At 42.7% G+C, this 20,309-nt stretch overlaps 1 protein-coding gene across 1 annotated transcript in view; it reads right to left on the bottom strand.

Annotated features, from left to right (window-relative positions):
• zgc:152830 (uncharacterized protein LOC767682 homolog) overlaps positions 1 to 20,309 on the bottom strand; it is a 76,603-nt gene that overhangs the window by 21,908 nt on the left and 34,386 nt on the right. The window contains exons 4-8 of the mRNA XM_063056833.1: positions 18,711 to 18,776; positions 13,736 to 13,818; positions 9,639 to 9,747; positions 4,826 to 4,950; positions 4,209 to 4,308 (exon numbers count right to left, since the gene is read on the bottom strand). Of these exons, the coding sequence (XP_062912903.1) occupies positions 4,209 to 4,308; positions 4,826 to 4,950; positions 9,639 to 9,747; positions 13,736 to 13,818; positions 18,711 to 18,776 (483 nt within the window). The remainder of the gene's footprint in view (positions 1 to 4,208; positions 4,309 to 4,825; positions 4,951 to 9,638; positions 9,748 to 13,735; positions 13,819 to 18,710; positions 18,777 to 20,309) is intronic.

The following is a 20,309-nucleotide window of genomic DNA, read 5'->3' as shown; positions in this document are numbered from 1 at the left end:
ATAACAAGCAGGATATAAAAGAGAGACAGTGGATGTTGTATACTTAGAAGGCATTTGACAAGGTGCCATGCATGAAGCTGCTTAACAAGTTTAAAAAGAATTACAAGAGAGACACTAGCGTGGATAGAGCACTGGCTGGTTGGCAGGAGACAAAAAGTTTGGAAAAGGGGAGCCTATTTCGGTTGGTTGCCAGTGACAAGTGGTATTCCACAGGGATCAATATTGGGATCACTTCTTTTCACATTGTAAGACCAAAAGAGATAGAAGCAGAATTACACCATTTGGCCCATCGAGCCTACTCCACCATTCCATCACAGCTGATCCAATTTTCCTCTCAGCCCCAATCTCCTGCCTTCTCATCATGTCCCTTCATGTCCTGACCCATCAAGAATCTATCAACCTCTGCCTTAAATATACATAAAGACTTGGCCTCTACTGCTGCCTGTGGCAATGAATTCCAGGAAACATTCTCTCCACATCCACTCTATCAAGGTCTTTCACCATTCGATAGGTTTCAATGAGGTCACCCCTCATTCTTCTGAATTCTAGTGAATACAGACACAGAGGCAAACACTTCATATGATAAGGCATTTAATCCTGGAATCATTTTTGTGAACCTCCTTTGAACCCTCTCCAGTTTCAGCACATCCTTTAAAAGATAAGGGGCCCAAAACTGTTCACAATACTCCAAGTGAGGCCTTACCAGTGCCTTATAAAGTCTCAACATTACATCCTTGCCTTTATATTCTAGTCCTCCTGAGGATCATATTATGATTACTTGACCCCAAGGGTTCTTTTACTTTAAGCTCTCTAATCAATTCTGGTTTAGTGTATAACACCCAATCCAGGATAGCTGATCCTCTAGTGGCTTCAACCAAGAGCTGCTCTAAAAAGCCCGCTCGTAGGCAATCTAGAAATTACCCCCCTAGAATCCGGCACCAATCTGATTATCTACCTGCATATTGAAGTCCTCCGCATGGCTATTGTAACATTGCCCTTTTGGCTGCATTTTCTATTTCCCATTGTAATTTATAGGCCACATCCTTACTACTGTTTGGGAGTCTGCATACAACTCCCATTCGGGTCTTTTTAACCTTGCAATTGCTTAGCTCTCTCCACCATTCAACACCTTCCAGCCCTATGTCACCTCTTGCTTATGATTTTTTTTTTACCAACAGAGCAACGCCGTCCCCTCCTGTCTGTCCTTACAGTGTGTATCCTTGGACATTTAGTTCCCAGCTATACTCTTTCAGCCATTAGTGATGCCAACATCATACTTGCCAATCTGCAACTGTGCTGTATGTTTGTGTACCTTATTCCGTATACTGCATGTGTTCAAATACAACATCTTCAGTCCTGTATTCACCCCTTTCGAATTTGTCTACTTTATACGTTGCTACTCAACCTGTTGACTGCAATTTTGCCCTATCAACAGCCTCTCCTCACTACATATAGCCTCTGTTTGTAAACCAGCACTATTCTCTGCCTTTCCCATTATACTTCTTGCATTGAAATATATGCAGCTCAGGACAATAGTCACACCATGCTCTAACTTCTGATTCCTGATTTTGTCGAAGGTCTTACCAAGATCTGTCTCCACAAACCTCTCCACTGTTCTGGCACTCTGGTTCCCATTCCCCTGCAATTCTAGTTTAAACCCCACTGTACAGCATTAACAAACCTTCCCACTTGGATATTTGCCCCCCTCCAGTTCAGGTGTAAGCTGACACTTCTGTGCAGGTCCCACCTTCCCTGGAAGGGAACCCAATGATCCAAAAATCTTATGCTGTCCTTCCTACACCAACTCCTTTGCCACATATTACCAACATCTGCCTCCATAACCTTTCCTCTAACTGTTCTGGCACTCCGGTTTCCATCCCCTTGCAGCTTTGCTTTAAGCCTCACCGCGCAGGATTAACAAACTGCTAGGATTTTAGTTCCCCTACCAGTTCAGGTGCAAACCATCCCCTCTGTACATGTCCTACCTTCACTGGAAGAGAGTCCAATGATCCAAAAATCTTATGCCCCCTCCCCCACCAATTCCTTAGCCACGTATTAAACTGTACAATCTTCCTAGTACTGGCCTCACTAGCACATAGCACATTCAGCAATCCTGAAATCACAACCCTGGAAGTCCTGCTCTTTAACTTAGCACACAACTCCCTGAACTCCCCATGTAGAACCTCGTCACTTGTCCTGCCTATGTCATTGATACCTACGTGGGCCAGGACCTCGGGCTGTTCACCCTCCCACTTTAGAATGCTGAGGACTTAATCTGAGATATCCTGAACCCTGGCACCCGGGAGGTAACATAACATCTGGGAATCTTATTATTGCCTAGAGAACTTCCTGTCCATTTTCCTAACTAATGAATCCACTATCACCACAGCATACCTCTTCTCCCCCCACTTCCCTTCTGAGTCACAGTGGCAGACTCAGTGCCAGAGATTCACCCACCGCAATGTTCCTCTGTGAGATCATCTCCACACTACCCCCCGTCCCCTGTACTGATCCACTGCTGCCTTTTATCCTTGAACAATGGACCTGATTGAAAATGCCTCATCTCAAAACTTACAATGTCTGGATGGCCACTGGTCAAGGCTCTTTATAGTCAAAGTCTATACAAAAACAATTTAAATGACAGAATTTATGGTTTTGTGGCCAAGTTTTCAGATGATACCAAGATAGATGGAGGGATAGGTAGTGTTGAGGAAGAAGGGAGCCTGCAGAAAGACTTGAACAGATTGGGGGAATGGGTAAAGAAATAGACAACGGAACATAGTGTAGGAAAATGTATAGTCATACACTTTGATTGAAGGAATAAAGGTGCTGACTATTTTCTTAAAAGGGAGAAAATCCAAAAAAAAAACAGATGTGCAAGGAGTCCTTGCGCAGGATTCCCTAAAGGCTAATTTGCAGGTTAAGTCAGTAATAAGGAAGGAAAATACGATGTAGCATTCATTTAGTGTGTACTAGAATACAAGAGCCAGGATTAATTACACTGCACTTGGAGTATTGTGTCGGCACGTGGCCAAGTGGTTAAGGCGTCGGTCTAGTGATCTGAAGATTGCTAGTTTGAGCCTCAGCTGAGGCAGCGTGTTGTGTCCTTGAGCAAGGCACTTAACCACACATTGCTCTGCAACGACACCGGTGCCAAGCTGTATCGGCCCTCGTGCCCTTCCCTTGGACAACATCGGTGGCGTGGAGAGGGAAGACTTGCAGCATGGGCAACTGCCAGTCTTCCATACAACCTTGCCCAAGCCTGCGCCCCGCCCTGGAAACCTTCCAAGGCGCAAATCCATGGTCTCACGAGACTAATGGATGCCTATAAACTTGGGAGTATTGAGCAGTTTTGGGCCACTTATGTAAGAACAGATTTGCTGAAATTGAAGAGAGTTCACGAGATTGATTCCAGGAATGAGAGGGTTAACATATGAGGAATGTTTGATGGCACAACCTCAGAACAGAGGGATATCCATTTAGAACATAGACGAAAAGGAACTTCTTTAGCCAGAGGTGAATCTGTGGAATTCATTGCTACATGCAGCTGTGAATTCCAAGTCTTTGGGTTGATATGTTCTTGATTAGTCAGGGCATCAAAAGTTAGAGAGAAGGCAGGAGAATGGGGTTGAGAGGGATGATAAATCAGGTATGATGGAATGGCAGAGCAGACTCGATGGGCTGATAGCCTAACTCTGCTTAATGTCTTACTATCGTCATATATAGTTTATAAGAAAATCTTTTTTTTTTATTAAAGTTTTCAACAGGATTAATTCACTTCACAATCCAGAACAGAACGATATAAAAAGCAACTCAATTTAAACCAGTACCAAATATTTTAAAGCTACTTGGTAAATGAAAACAAGGGTACTCATTTCTGCTGCAGATAATTGGGGGAAAATAGGGAACTTTTGACCACTTGGAGAAAAAATAAACCAAGTACATGTCCTCAAATGTATTCCGAGTATGGTGGAAGCAAATTTAACAGTATTTTTCTTTTAAATGCACGCGAGGATAACTCTGCTGAGCATTGGAGAAAGCAGGGAATTGGAGCTAATTGGACAGCTCCTTCAACTGGCATACGTAGGCAGAGTCAAGTTGCTCCTATGCTCTGATTTAAGGAATGTTTCATAAAGTGCATGAAAGCAAAAAGTAGATTTTTCAACTGCTTCAGAACAAACATTGTGCTGAAGTCAACACTCACTTACAGTGACAACAGAATTATGAAAAATATTCTGAATGTAGTTAGCCACTTTTGGAGCAGCCATTCGCTCTGGGTCAGAACCACCAATATCTCTGCACACAGTCCTGGAAAGAGATAACTTAAAGTCAAATTAGTTGGTAGATGCAGACAGCTCATTAAAACAGTGGTTCCCAATCTGGGGTTCACGGATCTCGCTGCTAATGGTAGGGATGTGTGGTATAAAAAAGGTTGGGAGTCCCTGCATTAAATGAACATTTACAAGGAACCACACGAATCTCTGGACTTCCAGTTTCATAACTTTAATGATCAAATTTGTAATGTGATTCATTGTTAAACAATTTAACATAAACCCTTTAAAAGTTTTTACTTTGGACAGAGGATCATCTCAACCAAGTGAACTGAAGTGACAGTATTTTTGAAATATGCTTAGAACAAGATCAAAGTTGCCAAATTACGCTACACAGGACTTTCTTCATGTTAAATGTAAAAAAAAACCTTCATGCAGTTTATGCCATTTTAATCTAAAGAAACGAGATATCAGTTTGCTAATAAGTTTGTTTTTGATGGTTGTTTCAATGTTGTCTATTCTTGGTAATTTTATGGCCCTTCAGTAGTTCTTACCTGCCCATCTCCAGTGCTGACGCTAGTTTCACAAGTTTCTTCGCTTCCTCCTCACTGGGCGCCCACACACCTAGATAATCTACTTTATTAGACTTCTCTTTTTGGGCTTCATATATTTCCAATGGCTGCAATATAACATGGGAACAGACTTAGTAAATCAGCAAAACATTCTGAAAGTAATTTAAATGGATCATAGCATATCACATCAACCAATTTATGACAGATGTAAAAATGTTTTAATTTAGCACTCTGTTTACAATAAAGATATATTCCAAGGAAACATCCCCCCCTCCACCTCTCTGCAAGATTATCAATCGTTACTTTAATAATTACTACACAGAACAACTCAGATACTGCGAATAATTAAAGTAGATGATAGATAATTAATTTTAAGTAGAATTGTTTCCATATCTACAGATACTACCTGATCCAAGTGTTGTGCATTTAATATTTCAATAATATTTGAGTAACCTTGTGAGTAACGATGTGTGTGTGTGTATATATATATATATATATATATATATATATATATATACACACACACACACAGACAGAGTACTGTTTGGGTAGGCCCATTGTCTCTTGTCTGCTCCTGTCCTACTGAACTTGTGTCCTCATTTCGATTCCATTCTAAACACCTTGATTCAGTCTCTTCACACCTACATCTGCGACACTTCTCATGCTCTCAATCTCTTCAGTAATTTTCAATTCCCTGGCGCTGCACATCTTCAGCATGGATGTTCAGTCCCTATATACTTCTATCCCCGTCAGGAAGATCTCAAAGCTTTCTGCTTCCTTCTTGACAAAAGAACCAACCAATCCCTCCTCCATTGGCTGAACTGGTCCTCACCTGAACAATTTTTCCTTTGGCTCCTCCGACTTTCTCCAAACCCAATGGGTAGGGATGGGCCCAAGTTATGCTCGCCTCTTCATCAGCTATGTGGAACAGTCTATGTTCGAAGCCTTCCCCAGACATACTCCACAATTCTTCCTCCACTACACTGGGGACATCATTGGCACTGCTTCATGCACCCATTCTGAGCTTGACAATTTTATGAATTTTGCCTCTAGCTTCCACCCTGCTCATCTCTGACCCCTCAACCACATCTCTTCCATTTTGCATATGTCTGCCCTCACCCAATCCTCCCACCACCCTAACAGGGATAGGGTCCCTCTTGTCCTCATCTACCACCTCATCAACCTCCACGTCCAGCACATAATTCTCTGTAACTTCTGCCATCTCCAACAGCATCCTACACCAACCACAGCTTTCCCTCTCCCCCCACTTTCTGCTTTCCACAGGGACTGCTCCCCATGAAACTCCCTAGTCCATTCGTCTCTCCCCACTGATCTCCTTGCAAGCAGAACAAATGTTACACCTGCACCTACAGCACCACCCTTGCTACCATTCAGGACCTCAAACAGTCCTTCCAAGTGAGACGACACTTCACCTGAGTCTGTTGGGGATCTATTAAATTTGGTGTTCCCATTGTGGCCTCTTATATATCGGTGAGGACTGACGTAGATTGGGGGAACACTTCGCCGAACACTTACACTCTATCTGCCAGAAAAGGCGAGATCTCCCAGTGGCCACCCATTTTCATTCCACGTCCCATTCCCATATGTCCATCCATGGCCTTCTCTACTATCACGATGAGGCCACACTCAGGTTGGAGGAGCAACACCTTACATTGCAATCTGGTGGCATGAACATTGATTTCTCAAACTTCTGGTACTGCCCCCCACCTCCTCTCTATTCCTCATCCCCTTTTCCAAATATAACCATATAACAATTACAGCACGGAAACAGGCCATCTCAGTCCTTCTAGTCCGTGCCGAACTCCTAATCTCACCTAGTTCCACCGACCTGCACTCAGCCCATAACCCTCCATTCCCTTCCTGTCCATATATCTATCCAATTTAACTTTAAACAACATCGAACCTGCCTCAATCACTTCTGCTGGCAGCTCGTTCCACACAGCTACCATTCTCTGAGTAAAGAAGTTCCCCCTCATGTTACCCCTGAACTTCTGCCCTTTAACTCTCAACTCATGTCCTCTTGCTTGAATCTCCTCCACTCTCAATGGAAAAAGTCAACTCTATCAAACCCCCTCATAATTTTAAATACCTCTGTCAAATCCCCCCTCAACCTTCTATGCAAAGAATAAAGACCTAACTTGTTCAACCTTTCTCTGTAGCTTAGGAGATGAAACCCAGGCAACATTCTAGTAAACCTCCTCTGTACTCTCTCAATTTTATTGACATCTTTCCTATAATTCGATGACCAGAACTGTACACAATACTCCAAATTTGGCCTTACTGATGCCTTATACAATTTCAACATTACATCCCAACTCTTATACTCAATGCTCTAATTAATAAAGGCCAGCATACCAAAAGCTTTCTTCATCACCCTATCCACATGAGATTCCACCTTCAGGGAACTATGCATCATTATTCCTAGATCCCTCTGTTCTACAGCATTCTTCAATGCCCTACCATTTACAATGTATGTTCTATTTTGATTAGTCCTATCAAAATGTAGCACCTCACATTTTTCATAAGAATGCTGTAGAACAGAGGGATCTAGGAATAATGGTGCATAGTTCCCTGAAGGTGGAATCTCATGTGGATAGCATGGTGAAGAAAGCTTTTGGTATGCTGGGCTTTATTAATCAGAGCATTGAGTATAAGAGTTGGGATGTAATGTTGAAATTGTATAAGGCATTGGTAAGGCCAAATTTGGAGTATTGCGTACAGTTCTGGTCAGTGAATTATAGGAAAGATGTCAATAAAATTCAAAGAGTACAGAGGAGGTTTACTCTCACTTTATCTCCTTGCCTGCCCATCGCCTCCCTCTGGCGCTCCTCCCCTTTTTTCTTTCTTCATGGGCTTCTGTCCTCTTCTATTAGATTACCCCTTCTCCAGCCCTGCATCTCTTTCTCCAATCAACTTCCCAGCTCTTTACTTCATCCCCCACCCCTCCCGCTTCACCTATCACCTTGTGTTTCTTCCCCCCTCCCCACCCTCTGATTCCTCATCTTGTTTTCTCTAGTCCAGCGCAAAACATCGACTGCACTCTTTTCCATAGATGCTGCTTGGACTGCTGAGTTCCTCCAACATTTTGTGCACGGTACTTGGATTTCCAGTGTCTGTAGATTTTCTCTTGTTTCTGATATCTCCTCCTTTTTCTTGATCTATCTCGGTCTCTGGAGACAAAGTCAACCAGATATCCTTTATAAACTATTGATTCCCATGGTTATCTCGACTATACCTGTCCCCACTCTAACTCCTATAAAAATGCTATTCCCTTTTCTCAGTTTCTTTGCCTCTGCCACATCTGTTCCCAGGACGTAGCTTTCCATTCCTCCTTTACTACTGATACTGCCCTCACCCACATTTCCTCCATTTCGCGTACATCTGCGCTCACTTCATCTTCCTGCTCCCATAATAGTAAGAGTCCCTCTTATCCTTACCTACCACACCATCAGCCTCCACATCCAACATATCATCCTTCGCAATATCTGGCATCTCCAAAGAAATCCTACCACTAAACATCTTTACCTCCCCAACCCCCCCTCGCTTTCCGCAGGGATCACTCCCTCCATGATCCCCTTTGTCCATTCGTCCCTCCACACTAATCTCCCTCCAGGAACTTATCCCTGCAAATGGCCTGAGTGCTACACCTGCCCATATACCACCTCCCTTGCCTTCATTCAGAGCCCCAAACATTCATTGCAGGTGAGGTAACACATCACCTGCAAATCTGCTGGGGTCGTCTATTGTGTCTGGTGCACCCAATGCGGCCTTCTCTAGTGGTGAGATCTGTTGTAAATTGGGGGACCGCTTCGTTGAACACCTTTGAACCATCTGCTAGAAATGGGGCTTCCCAGTGGCCAAATATTTTAACTTTGATTCCCATTCTGATGTGTCGATCCATGGCCTCTTGTGCCAAGAGGAGTCCACCTTCAGCATGGAGGAGCAACAGCTTACATTCCACCTGGCTACTCTCCAATCCGATGGCATGAACATCGATTTCTCCTTCTGATGAACAAATTTCACCCCACCCCTCCTCTATTCCCCACTCTGACCCTTCTCTAATTCTCATCTGCCTATTACTTCTCCCTGGGTCCTCTTCTCCTTCCCTTTCTCCTATTGCTCACTCTCCTCTCCCATCAGATTCTTTCTTCTCCAGCCTTTGGGCTTTCTCACCCACCATGCTTCACCTATCATCATCCAGCTAGCCTTTTTCCACTCCCCCCACCATTTTATTCATGCATCTTCCTTCTCAGTCCTGAACAAGGGTCTCGGCCTGGAACATCGACTGTTTATTCATTTCCAAAGATACTACCTGACCTGCTGAGTTCCTCCAGCTTTTTGTGTGTTGCTTTAGATTTCCAACATCTGCAGACTTTCTCATATCTGATTAAGCATTCTTGTTTGTTTAAATAATTATGGGCTTTATATGCAAAAATATGTCAATTGCATACATCACTCTACCACGTGATCTGTGGCACCTCAAACTACACCTGCAGTTTTGGATTGCCGTGTTTCACTTTAATTAATTCAATGTTTTGAAGTTACAAAATAACACCAAGTACCACCAGCATCTTGTTTTTAACCTACAAGCAAAGAGTAACCAATTTCTTCCTCCTTATGCAGTTCTGACTGGGAACAGAATGGTGGAGTTCATTGATGGAGGAAAGTCATTTAGAGGTAAACCCTTCCTGATAGAACAACTGCAAACTAATGATACCATCTTTTGGCTTAACAACAAATGGTGTAAAGTTATTCAGCTAAATGCTGTACTTACAACATACAAAGCATGTAGAGCTCCAAGCACAGTGACCAAGGAAGCATCTTTGAACAATCCTTCTGGGGGACACACCAGAATGGGCTTTACCATGCCGGCCTTCAGAGCACTGGGAAACAGAATCAAAAGGAAGTTTCTTACATGTTGCTAACCTCATGAAGTGTGAATCATTAATAGGAACTAACAACTGTCTCACTTTTACAGTGCAAGTATGAATGGGGGAGGGAGATACAACACAAAATTCCTTTTGAAATATGTTGGACTTCACAACAAAATGTACCAGCCATTACAGTCAATGTTTGAAGTAGCGAGCGAGAGTGACATCTTGCAAGGGCGGGAGCCATTTGGAAACTACAAGTCTCATCAGGAGTGAGTTATTTGAACCAATTAAAAGAAAGGAGGTGTTAAGTGGAGTGATCATTATTGGAGTGGGGCAGTGTTAAGAGTAGTCTGGCTTTGGCAAGAACAGACATAGGCTCTCAGTTTCCAGTATGTGTTTTTTTTTCTGTTAGTACACAGCCAGTGTGCTAAGAACAGGTCCAGAGTTGGCGATATGTTCCTTGTATAAGATGTGGGAACTTTGGGAGACCACCAGTCTCCCAGAGAAATACATCTGCATGAAGTGCACCAAGTGCAGCTCCTTAAAGACTATGTTAAGGAACTGGAACTACAGCTGGATGAACATTAGCTGATACAGAAGAATGAGGTGATAGACAGGAGCTACAGGGAGGTAGTCACCCCTAAGTTGCAGGAGGCAGGTACTTGGGTGACTGTCAGTAGAGGGAAGTGGAACAGGCAGCCAGCACAGTGACCCCTGTGGCCGCTCTCCTCAATAATACGTGTACCACCTTGGATACCGTTTGGGGGGGGCGGGGAGGGGGTGGAAGGGAGGGGAGTGGTGGAAACTACCCGTCAGGGAGAAGTCACAATTAGCAGATCATCGGCACTGAGTCTGGCTCTGTGGCTCAGGAGGGAAGGGGTGAGAAGTGGGGAGCTGTAGCGATTGGGGATTTGTTGGTTAGGGAAACAGAGTGGGGAGGGGGGAGAAAAGGCTCTGTAGACAAGAACAAGATTCTTGGACGGTTTCTTGCATCCCAGGTGCCAGGGTCAGGGACATCTGGGATTGAGTCCACAGTATTCTTAAGTGAGAGGAGAACAGTCAGAGGTCGTGGTCTACATTGGTACCAATGGCGAGAGTAGGAGGGGTGATGGGTTCCTGCAAAGTGAGGTCAGGAAATTAGGTGCTAAGCTAAAGGACAGGACCTCCAGGGTTGTAATCTCAGGACTGCTACCCACGTCACATGCTGGTGAGGGCAGAAATAACAAGATTATACAGTTTGGCTAAAGAGTTTGTGCAGGGGGGAAGGCTTCAGATTTTTGGATTACTGGCCCCTCATCCATGGAACGTGGACCTGCACAGAAGGGAGTGTTTGGACCTGAACTGGTGGGGGTCTAATATTGTAGTGTTGCACTGGGGCGGTGGGGGGGGAGGGGTGGTAAACTAGATTTGCAGGGGACAGGAACCTGAGCATCAGAACAGATAGTGGAATGGTTGTGGAGAAAGATGTTGTAAAGCCTACACACAAGGTCAGGAATCAAACGGTTAAGCATGGTGGGATTAATGTTCTGAGCAGTGTACATTTTAATACAAGTATTGCAGAAAAGGTGGACGAGCCTAGGGCGTGGATCAGCATGTGGAATTATGACATTGAGCCATAGGCGAGACTTGGTTGCAGGAGGGGCAGGACTGACAGCTCAATGTTTTGGGATTCTGTTATTTTAGATGGTGATAGAGCAGAAGGGATTAAAGGGGGAGGTGGGGTGGCATTACAAGAAGGGAAAATGTCAAGGCTGTGCTCAGCCACGATAGACTGGAGAGCTTAGCTAGTGAGTCTTTATGGGTAGAACTGAGGAATAAGAAAGCTATGCCCATGTTTATGTGATATTACAGATCACCCAACAGTCCGCAGGATTTAGAAGAGCAAATTTGTAAAGAGATCGCAGACTGTTGCAAGAAACAAGGTTATGACAGTCGGTGATTTTAACTTTCCACATATTGACTGGGATTCCCGTACTGTAAAAGGGCTGGATGGGAAAAAACTTGTCATGTGTGTTCAGGAAAGTTTCCTTAATCAGTACATAGAAATCCCAACTAGTGAGAGCGATACTAAATCACTTCATAGGGAATGAAACCATGCAGGTGACATGTTTGTATATGGGAACACTTTGCATCTAGTGATCATAATACTATTTGAGTTTCAATGTAATTATTATTGTGGAGACCCTGTGCAGAAGTTACAGGGGCCCTAGCAGAGATATTTAAAACATGCTTAGCCTCAGTGAGGTGCTGGAGGATTGCAGGATAGCTAATGTTGTTCTGTTGTTTAAGAAAGACTTCAAGAATAAACCAGGAAATTATAGGCTGGTGATCCTGACATCAGTAGTGGGAAAGTTATTAGAAGGTATTCTAAGGACCGGATATACAGTGCCTAAAAAAGTATTCACCACTTGGAAGCTTTCATGTTTTACTGTTTTACAACACAAGTCACAGTGGATTTAATTTGGCTTTTTTTGACACTGATCAACAGAAAAAGACTCTTTCGTGTCAAAATAAAAACAGATCTCTAAAAAGTGATCTAAATTAATTGCAAATATAAAACATGAAATAATTGATTGCTTAAGTATTTATCTCCTTTTATATAACACCAAATCATTACTGGTGCAGCCAATTGGCTTTAGAAGTCACATAGAAATAAAATGGCGATCGCTAGTGTACAGTCAAGGTGTTTCAATTGATAGCAAAAATACACCTGTATCTGGAAGGTCCAACTGCTGGCAAGTCAGTATCCTGGCAAAAACTACTCCATGGAGCCAAAATAACACCCCAAACAACTCCGCAAACAGGTTATTGAAAAGTACAAGTCAGGAGATGAATACAAGAACATTTCCAAGTCACTGAATATTCCTCGGGGTACAGTTAAGTCAATCATCCAGAAATGGAAAGAATATGGCACAGCTGTAAATTTGCCTAGAACAGGCCGTCCTCAAAAACTGAGGGACTGTGCAAGAAGGGAACTAGTGTGGGAGGCCATCAAGAGACCCATAACAATTCTGGAGGAGTTACAAGCTTCAGTGGCTGAGATGGGAGAGATTGCGCATACAACAACTGTTACCTGGGTGCTTCACCAGTCACAGCGTACGAGAGAGTGGCAAAGAGAGCTACTGTTGTATGTGTGAATCATTTCATGAAATCTCCGCTGGAGTTCACTGGAAGGCATGTGGGAGACACTGAAGTCAGCTGGAAGGTTCTATGGTCTAATGAAACCATAATTTGAGCTTTTTGGCCATCAGACTAAACGTTCTGTCTGGCAAATCCGAACACTGCACATCATCAAAAACACACCATCTCTGCCGTGAAACATGGTGGTGGGTGCATCATGCTGTGGGGATGCTTCACTGCAGCAGGTCCTGGAAAGCTTGTGAAGGTAGAGGGTAAAACGAATGCAGCAAAATACAGGGAAATCCTGGAGGAAAACATGATGCCGTCTGCAAGAGAACTACAACTTTGATTACTTTTCCAGCAAGACAATGACTCCAAGTATAAAGCCAAAGCTACACAGGAATGACTTAAAAACAGCAAAGTTAATGTCCTGGAGTGGCCAAGTCGGAGTCCAGACCTCAATCCAACTGAGAATTTATGGCTGGACTTGAAAAGGACTGTTCACTCACATTTGCCATGCAATCTGACAGAGCTTGAGCAGTTTTGTAAAGAATAGGGGAAAACTGCAATATCCAGATATGCAAAGTTTGTGTTTAATAATTGTAATAAATTTAGATCAATTTTTAGAAATCTGTTTTCACTTTGACACGAGTCTTTTTCTGTTGATCAGTGTCAAAAAAGCCAAATGAAATCCATTGTGACTCAATGTTGTAAAACAACAAAACATGAAAACTTCCAAGGGAGTGAATACTTTTTATAGACACTGTATTTTACTAAAGTTCATTAACCTCAGAGCAGCAGGAGGCCCAATGTTTTACAGGGAATTGAAGATACAGAACATGAATGAAAACTGATTGCTCATGATATGCTTACATACCGCTTGATGCCACTGTTAGCTGCATCGCTAAATCTCCGCACATCATCATAATCCCTGTTGAGTGGTCCAGTTGGTGCAAAGATCTATAAAGTTCAGAGAGTTTACAATTACCATGCTGGAGGGATTTTATTCAGTAATACTCCTTTATAACAGAACTGCTAAAAGATAGCATTCATTATCTAATTGGTTCCTTTGTTCCTGGCAACATTCCAATGAATCTTTCCTGCACTCTATTAGGTCTGAGTATGATAACCAAAAATTAATATAGGACTCCAGCTGAGTTTTATAGAAACTTAGGTTTAGTACAATTTCCCCATTTTGCACTCTGCCTTCAATTTTCCATCTTCAACAATGTAAAAGTATCTCCAAGGATGTTTCTGAACTAAAACCAAAACAATTATTTTATGTACCTCACGTTTAACCTTCCTACTAAAATGAGACAATTGACACTTGTATCACAGTTATAAACTCGGCTTATTTATTCACATCAAATTACCACAAACTCATGTCCAATCCCAAACATATTCACGGAGTCAGTAATACAGCACAGAAATGAGGCCTTCGGCCCAACTCATCCACACCCAACCCAATGCCCGTCTAAGCTAGTCCCATTTGCCAGCGTTGGGGCTCATATCCCTCTAAATCCTTCCTGTCCTTGTACCTGTTCAAATGCCTTTTAAATGTTCTTGTATCTGCCTAACCACTTCCTTTGGCAGCTCTATATACTCCATCCTCTGCAAGAATCTGATCCTCAGGTTCCTTTTAAAACTTTCCCTTCTCACCTTTTCCCTCTTGATTTTGATTCCCCTTTTCCTGAAATTAAAACTACAGCAGTAGTTTGATAGCAGTTCCCAAAGATTGCAGTGCATACACTTAATCTAATGAAAAACTGGCTACCATAATTTTTAGCTTTGTCCATCTTCAGTTTCATATCCTTACTGTTGCAAGTCCTCTTAATTTGCATATAAGCAAACGTTCTGTCCCTTTACATCCATAGTGACTTAATTAAATATCTCCCCCTCCAAAGTGAATCAGAATCAGCTTTATTATCAACTTGTATGTCATGAAATCTGTTATAGAAACATAGAAAACCTATAGCACAATACAGGCCCTTCGGCCCACAAAGCTGTGCCGAATACATCCTTACCTTAGAACTACCTAGGCTTACCCATAGCCCTCTATTTTTCTAAGCACTATGTATCCATCCAGGAGTCCCTTAAAAGACCCTATCGTATCCGCCTCCACTACCGCAGCTAGCAGACCATTCCACTCACTCACCACGCTCTGCGTAAAAAACGTATCCCTGACATCTCCTCTGTACCTACTTCCAAGCACCTTAAAACTATGCCCTCTCTTGCTAGCAGTTTCAGCCCTGGGAAAAAGTCTCTGACTGTCCACACAATCAATGCCTCTCATTATCTTGTATACCTCTCTCACATCACCTCTCATCCTCCGACGCTCCAAGGAGAAAAGGCCAAGTTCACTCAACCTATTCTCATAAGGCATGCTCCCCAATCCAGGCAACATCCTTGTAAATCTCTTCTGCATGCTTTCTATGGTTTCCACATCCTTCCTGTGGTGAGGCGACCAGAATTGAGCATAGTACTCCAAGTGGGGTCTGATCAGGGTCCTATATAGCTGTAACTTTACCTCTTGACTCTTAAACTCAATCCCCCATGAATGATGAAGGCCAATGCACCGTATGTCTTCTTAACCACAGAGTCAACCTGCGTAGCAGCTTTGAGTGTCTTATGGACTCGGACCCCAAGATCCCTCTGATCCTCCACACTGCCAAGAGTCTTGCCATTAATGCTATATTCTGCCATTATCTTTGACCTACCAAAATGAACCACCTCACACTTATCTGGGTTGACCTCCATCTGCCACTTCTCAGCCCAGTTTTGCATCCTATCAATGTCCTGCTGTAACCTCTGACAGCCCTCCACACTATCCACAACACCCCAACCTTTGTGTCATCAGAAAATTTACTAACTCATCCCTCCACTTCCTCATCCAGGATATTTATAAAAATCACAAAGAGTAGGGGTCCCAGAACAGATCCCTGAGGCACACCACTGAATCACCGACCTCCACGTCTACAACCACTCTTTGCCTTTTGTGGGCAAGCCAGTTCTGGATCCATAAAGCAATGCCCCCTTGGATTTTATGCCTCCTTACTTTCTCAATAAGCCTTGCGTGGGGTACCTTATCTAATGCCAGTGCATCATCTCTGACTGTCTTAGCAAACCCTAGTTTTGTCAAGAAGTGAAACAATTCTGATCTTCCAGTTCGTTGGTCAAGCTGAATGATTTCACAATCTCTACTCTTACTTCCCTTTGTAAGCGAAGGTACATCTCACGTAGATCGGGCAACTTTTCTATTTTGAGTGCTACTAAAGTACTGGTTTAGAGGCATCTGTCAGCATTTTTTGTGTAAAAATTGATTGCCACATTTCCTGTATTAGAACTGCGGGAGTAATTTCATAACTGTTTGGGGCTGGTGCTTTGCAACTGCCCAAGACCATGAAAGGTCTTATCAAGGGTATCTGCTTTTCAGTTTTTGAAAAGTTTAATCTTATCTACATCTCCTCTTGTATTACAAATATCTGAACAGTTAAAGGAAGCTCAAGTTTTGAGTTCCCTTAAGTTATTTATCTATATTACATACTTAGTCACCGTTTTAGAAGGATTTTTTCCACTTTTGCATTTGACATTGTTCTCTGAAATATATATTTTTCACAAACATCTATTTCTATTTTATTCTCAATACCTTCAGTCATCCAGAAAATTCATGGTTTAACCTGCTTTCTTCTGTACACCCAGGAAGGTATCGTGTATCTAAGTCTCATTGTTTGACCAGCAACATAGCTGAACCAGATGCCCATGTACAATATTAAAACAGTCCCTCTTTCAAGTAACTACTCTAACATCCAACAGAACTTTTCCATAACCATTCCAAACATATTCCAATCACTGAAACACTTATTATAAGCACTCCATTCCCCAAAATCAAATCAGCACCACTGTCATTTCCAAATGAACAGGAAATATGCCAAAGTGTATACTTTAGGAGTGCCTCTATTTTAATATTATTTTCTCATGTAAATTTTGCAAAATTTTATTGTGTACACTTTTTATTGAAGTTTGATGCTATCAGTAATTAATAATGCAGTTTCATTCCAACCCACCCAATGGTTATGTTGTGCGATTCCCCTTCCGTGTAGACCTAGCACCTCACTTAAGTAGTAATAGATACCAAACTTCCCACAGAGCCACTAGAAGACATATAACATCAGGTGCTCCATTAAGAAACAGCTTGCAGTTTTTGAACTAAAAGATGAAAAGTGGAAAATTCTAGGACCTGAGGGCTCAACCATAGAATATAAGGACATCCCTTTACAGCAGAGATGAGGAGGAGTTTCTTTAACCAGAGGATGGTGAATCTGTGGAAATCATTGCTGCAGAGGGCTGAAGTGGCAAAGTTATTGGGTATATTTAAAATGGAGGTTGGTAGGTTCTTGATTAGTGAGGGCGTCAAAGGTGATAGCAAGGTGGCCCAAGTTTTAAAGGTTCATTTTTATTGTCAAAGTATGCATGTCCAATACAACTCTGATATTTGTCTACTCCAGGTAGCTATTACAAACAGAAAGACAATGGGTGTTGATGAAAGAAAATACATCAACCCCCCCCACCACAAAAAAGGAACTAAACTTATAACCCTGCAATCCCTCCTCCTCGCAGCAAGAAACAGCAATAACAATCTCTGACCCTCTCACTCGCAGAAAAAAAACAGCAATTTATTAACCCCTTACTCGCAGAAAAGAACAGTCATGTAGCACCAAACCCCCAAGCTTCCCGCCTTTCACGCAAAAAATTAAAACTGAAGCAAGCCAACATACAATCTACTAATCACATAGAAACATAGAAAATAGGTGCAGGAGTAGGCCATTTGGCCCTTCGAGCCTGCACCGCCATTCAGTATGATCATGGCTGATCATCCAACTCAGAACCCCGTAGCAGCCTTCCCTCCATACCCCCTGATCCCTTTAGCCACAAGGGCCATATCTAACTCCCTCTTAAAAATAGCCAATGGACTGACCTCAACTGTTTCCTGTGGCAGAGAATTCCACAGATTCACCACTCTCTGTGTGAAGAAGTTTTTCCTAATCTCGGTCCTAAAAGGCTTCCCCTTTATCCCCAAACTGTGACCCCTTGTTCTGGACTTCCCCAACATCGGGAACAATCTTCCTGCATCTAGCCTGTCCAATCCCTTTAGGATTTTACGATAAATCTTAAAATATCGGAAACATCGTTTTGAGCAGCTGCACAAACTCAGCCCTTCCATAGAAAGAGCGATTACCGATCTGCCTGCTGACCATCTCCATTGGGAGCCATTGCTGACCCTCACTGCATTCACCTCGATGCTTAAATCTTCCTCGCCGCTTCGAGATGGAATCGCTTATGACCCGGTAGGTCTTTTTCCCCAGTCAGCTTGTGCTCTCGGTCCTTTTTCACCTGCCCCCACCCCCGCCCATGTCTAATCTCCACAAGGCAGCTCCTCCAAACACAGCAGAGCGCTAGATCCTTTCTCTGAGTTCCAAACTCTACATTACAGGCTCCAGCAGATCCCATAACACAAGCCAAAACTAAAAGATCAAGTAGAAGGCATCAAGAAAATGAAATAATTGGAGAGGTTTTCTATCCGGAAGATGTCCCCTGAGGAAAGGAGGTTGGGAGGGGAAAATAAGTCAGCCATGAGCAAATGGTGAAGCAGACTAATTCTGCTCCAATGTCTTATGGAGAAGGAAAACAAGCAAGCTCTGTATACAGAACACAATAATAATAGGGGTGGATTTAACCACATTTGAGTTATGGAACATATTAGCACAAGTCTACAGTTTGTATCTTCATGCAGGAAGTCTGATTATCTGCAACCGTACAGAAAGAAAATATTGCTACACCCTTAATATACTCACCAATCTAGACCCCGGAAGACCGACATCATGGACCAACACCACTTCTTGTTCCACTGAAGCATCGATCTGGAAGACAGAATTTAGTCACATTAAAGCATTATTATTGTCACATGTACCAAGATAGTGAAAATCTTGTCTTGCAAACTATTCATACAGATTAAATCATTACTCAGAGCAGAGGCAGAATAATGTGTAACAGCTACAGAAAAGGTGCAGTGCAGGTAAATGGTAAGGTGCAAGATCATAATGTGTAGATTGTGAGATCAAGAATTCAACTTATTGCCCTCAGGAACCATTTAATAGTCATAACAGCCGAGTATAAACTGTCCTTAAGCCTGGATATGGGCTTTCAGACTTTTGTATCTTCTGCCTGATGGGAGAGAGGACAAGACAGAATGTCCAGATGGGTGAGGTTCTTGAATATGCCAGCTACTTTACTGAGGCAGAGAGAAGTAGAGTGACGTTAAGCTGGGTGCCAACCGCCGAAGAAGAGGAGGAGGAGGAGGAGTAGAGGGACATAACAAGCCTTTGATTCAAAAAGTTAACAGCAGTTGAACTTTACACCTACATTGAGAAAGTTGCTGAATTTCTCATTAACCTCGTGACACTCAGCAGGAGGTCTGCTGAAATACTGAATTAAAACCTGACCTGTACCAGACCCAATACAAAAGGCCGACAGTTTCCTGCTATGCAAATTACCCCATCCTGAGTCCAAGAAGACAGCAAGCTCACTTACCCCAACCATTAGGCACCCCTGCCTTCAACTTTCAAATGATCCCCAACCTTTCAACACAGGCATATTTTATAAAGCTATGGGCGTTGGCTAATCTAACACATGCCAAGACAATTTTTGTTTACTTTTCAACACCCAGCCTAACTTAAACTCAAATACACAGATGACCTGTCAATTTCTGGTTAAGGAGTCAAGCTTTAATTCAGTTTGATGAAGCCAGGGACAGTTAGGCTGGCATTTGAATCTATGGTCATCATTCTTTAGTTGATGAACAGGGGCCGTGGACAATTCTGATTTGATGGAGAATGGACGTGAAAGCACAGAAGAACATCTGGAGAAATTTCTGAAACGCCCATTCGCTGCTGTCATTACTGTGTGGTTGGAAATCTTTCGGAGGGTAGGCCTCAAAGTCCCCGGCCTTGCTAGCTTTTGGCGACCGAGAAGGAGATTGAATTGTTCGGACAGAGATGGCACTCAGTACTCGGTGTCGGAGAGCTGATCAGAGCTCAAAGTTTTTGGATGACTCAGAGTCGGATTGTGGTCGGCATGGCAGGGAGAGTTTTTCTTCCTTCTCCCGTCTGCGTGAGATGTGGGACATCTGAGAAACTTTGAACTTTACTGTGCTCATGGACTTCTTCATCAAGTTATGGTATTGTTGCACTGTTTGTAACTATATGTTATAATTATGTGGTTTGTCAGTTTTTCCAGTCTTGGTTTGTCCTGTGTTTTGTGATATCACACCGGAGGAAATAATGTATCATTTCTTAATGCATGCATTACTAAATGACAACAAAAGAGGACTACGTGTCTTCTACATAATCAATGATTTGGTCAACTGCAAGTAATTGGGAAATTGAGATATTCCC

The sequence above is a fragment of the Mobula hypostoma genome, chromosome 8 (assembly GCF_963921235.1).
Source record: "Mobula hypostoma chromosome 8, sMobHyp1.1, whole genome shotgun sequence".
Lineage (NCBI taxonomy): Eukaryota > Metazoa > Chordata > Chondrichthyes > Myliobatiformes > Myliobatidae > Mobula > Mobula hypostoma.
Note: the sequence above shows the minus strand (reverse complement) of the source record. Positions and strands in the feature narration are given on the sequence as shown.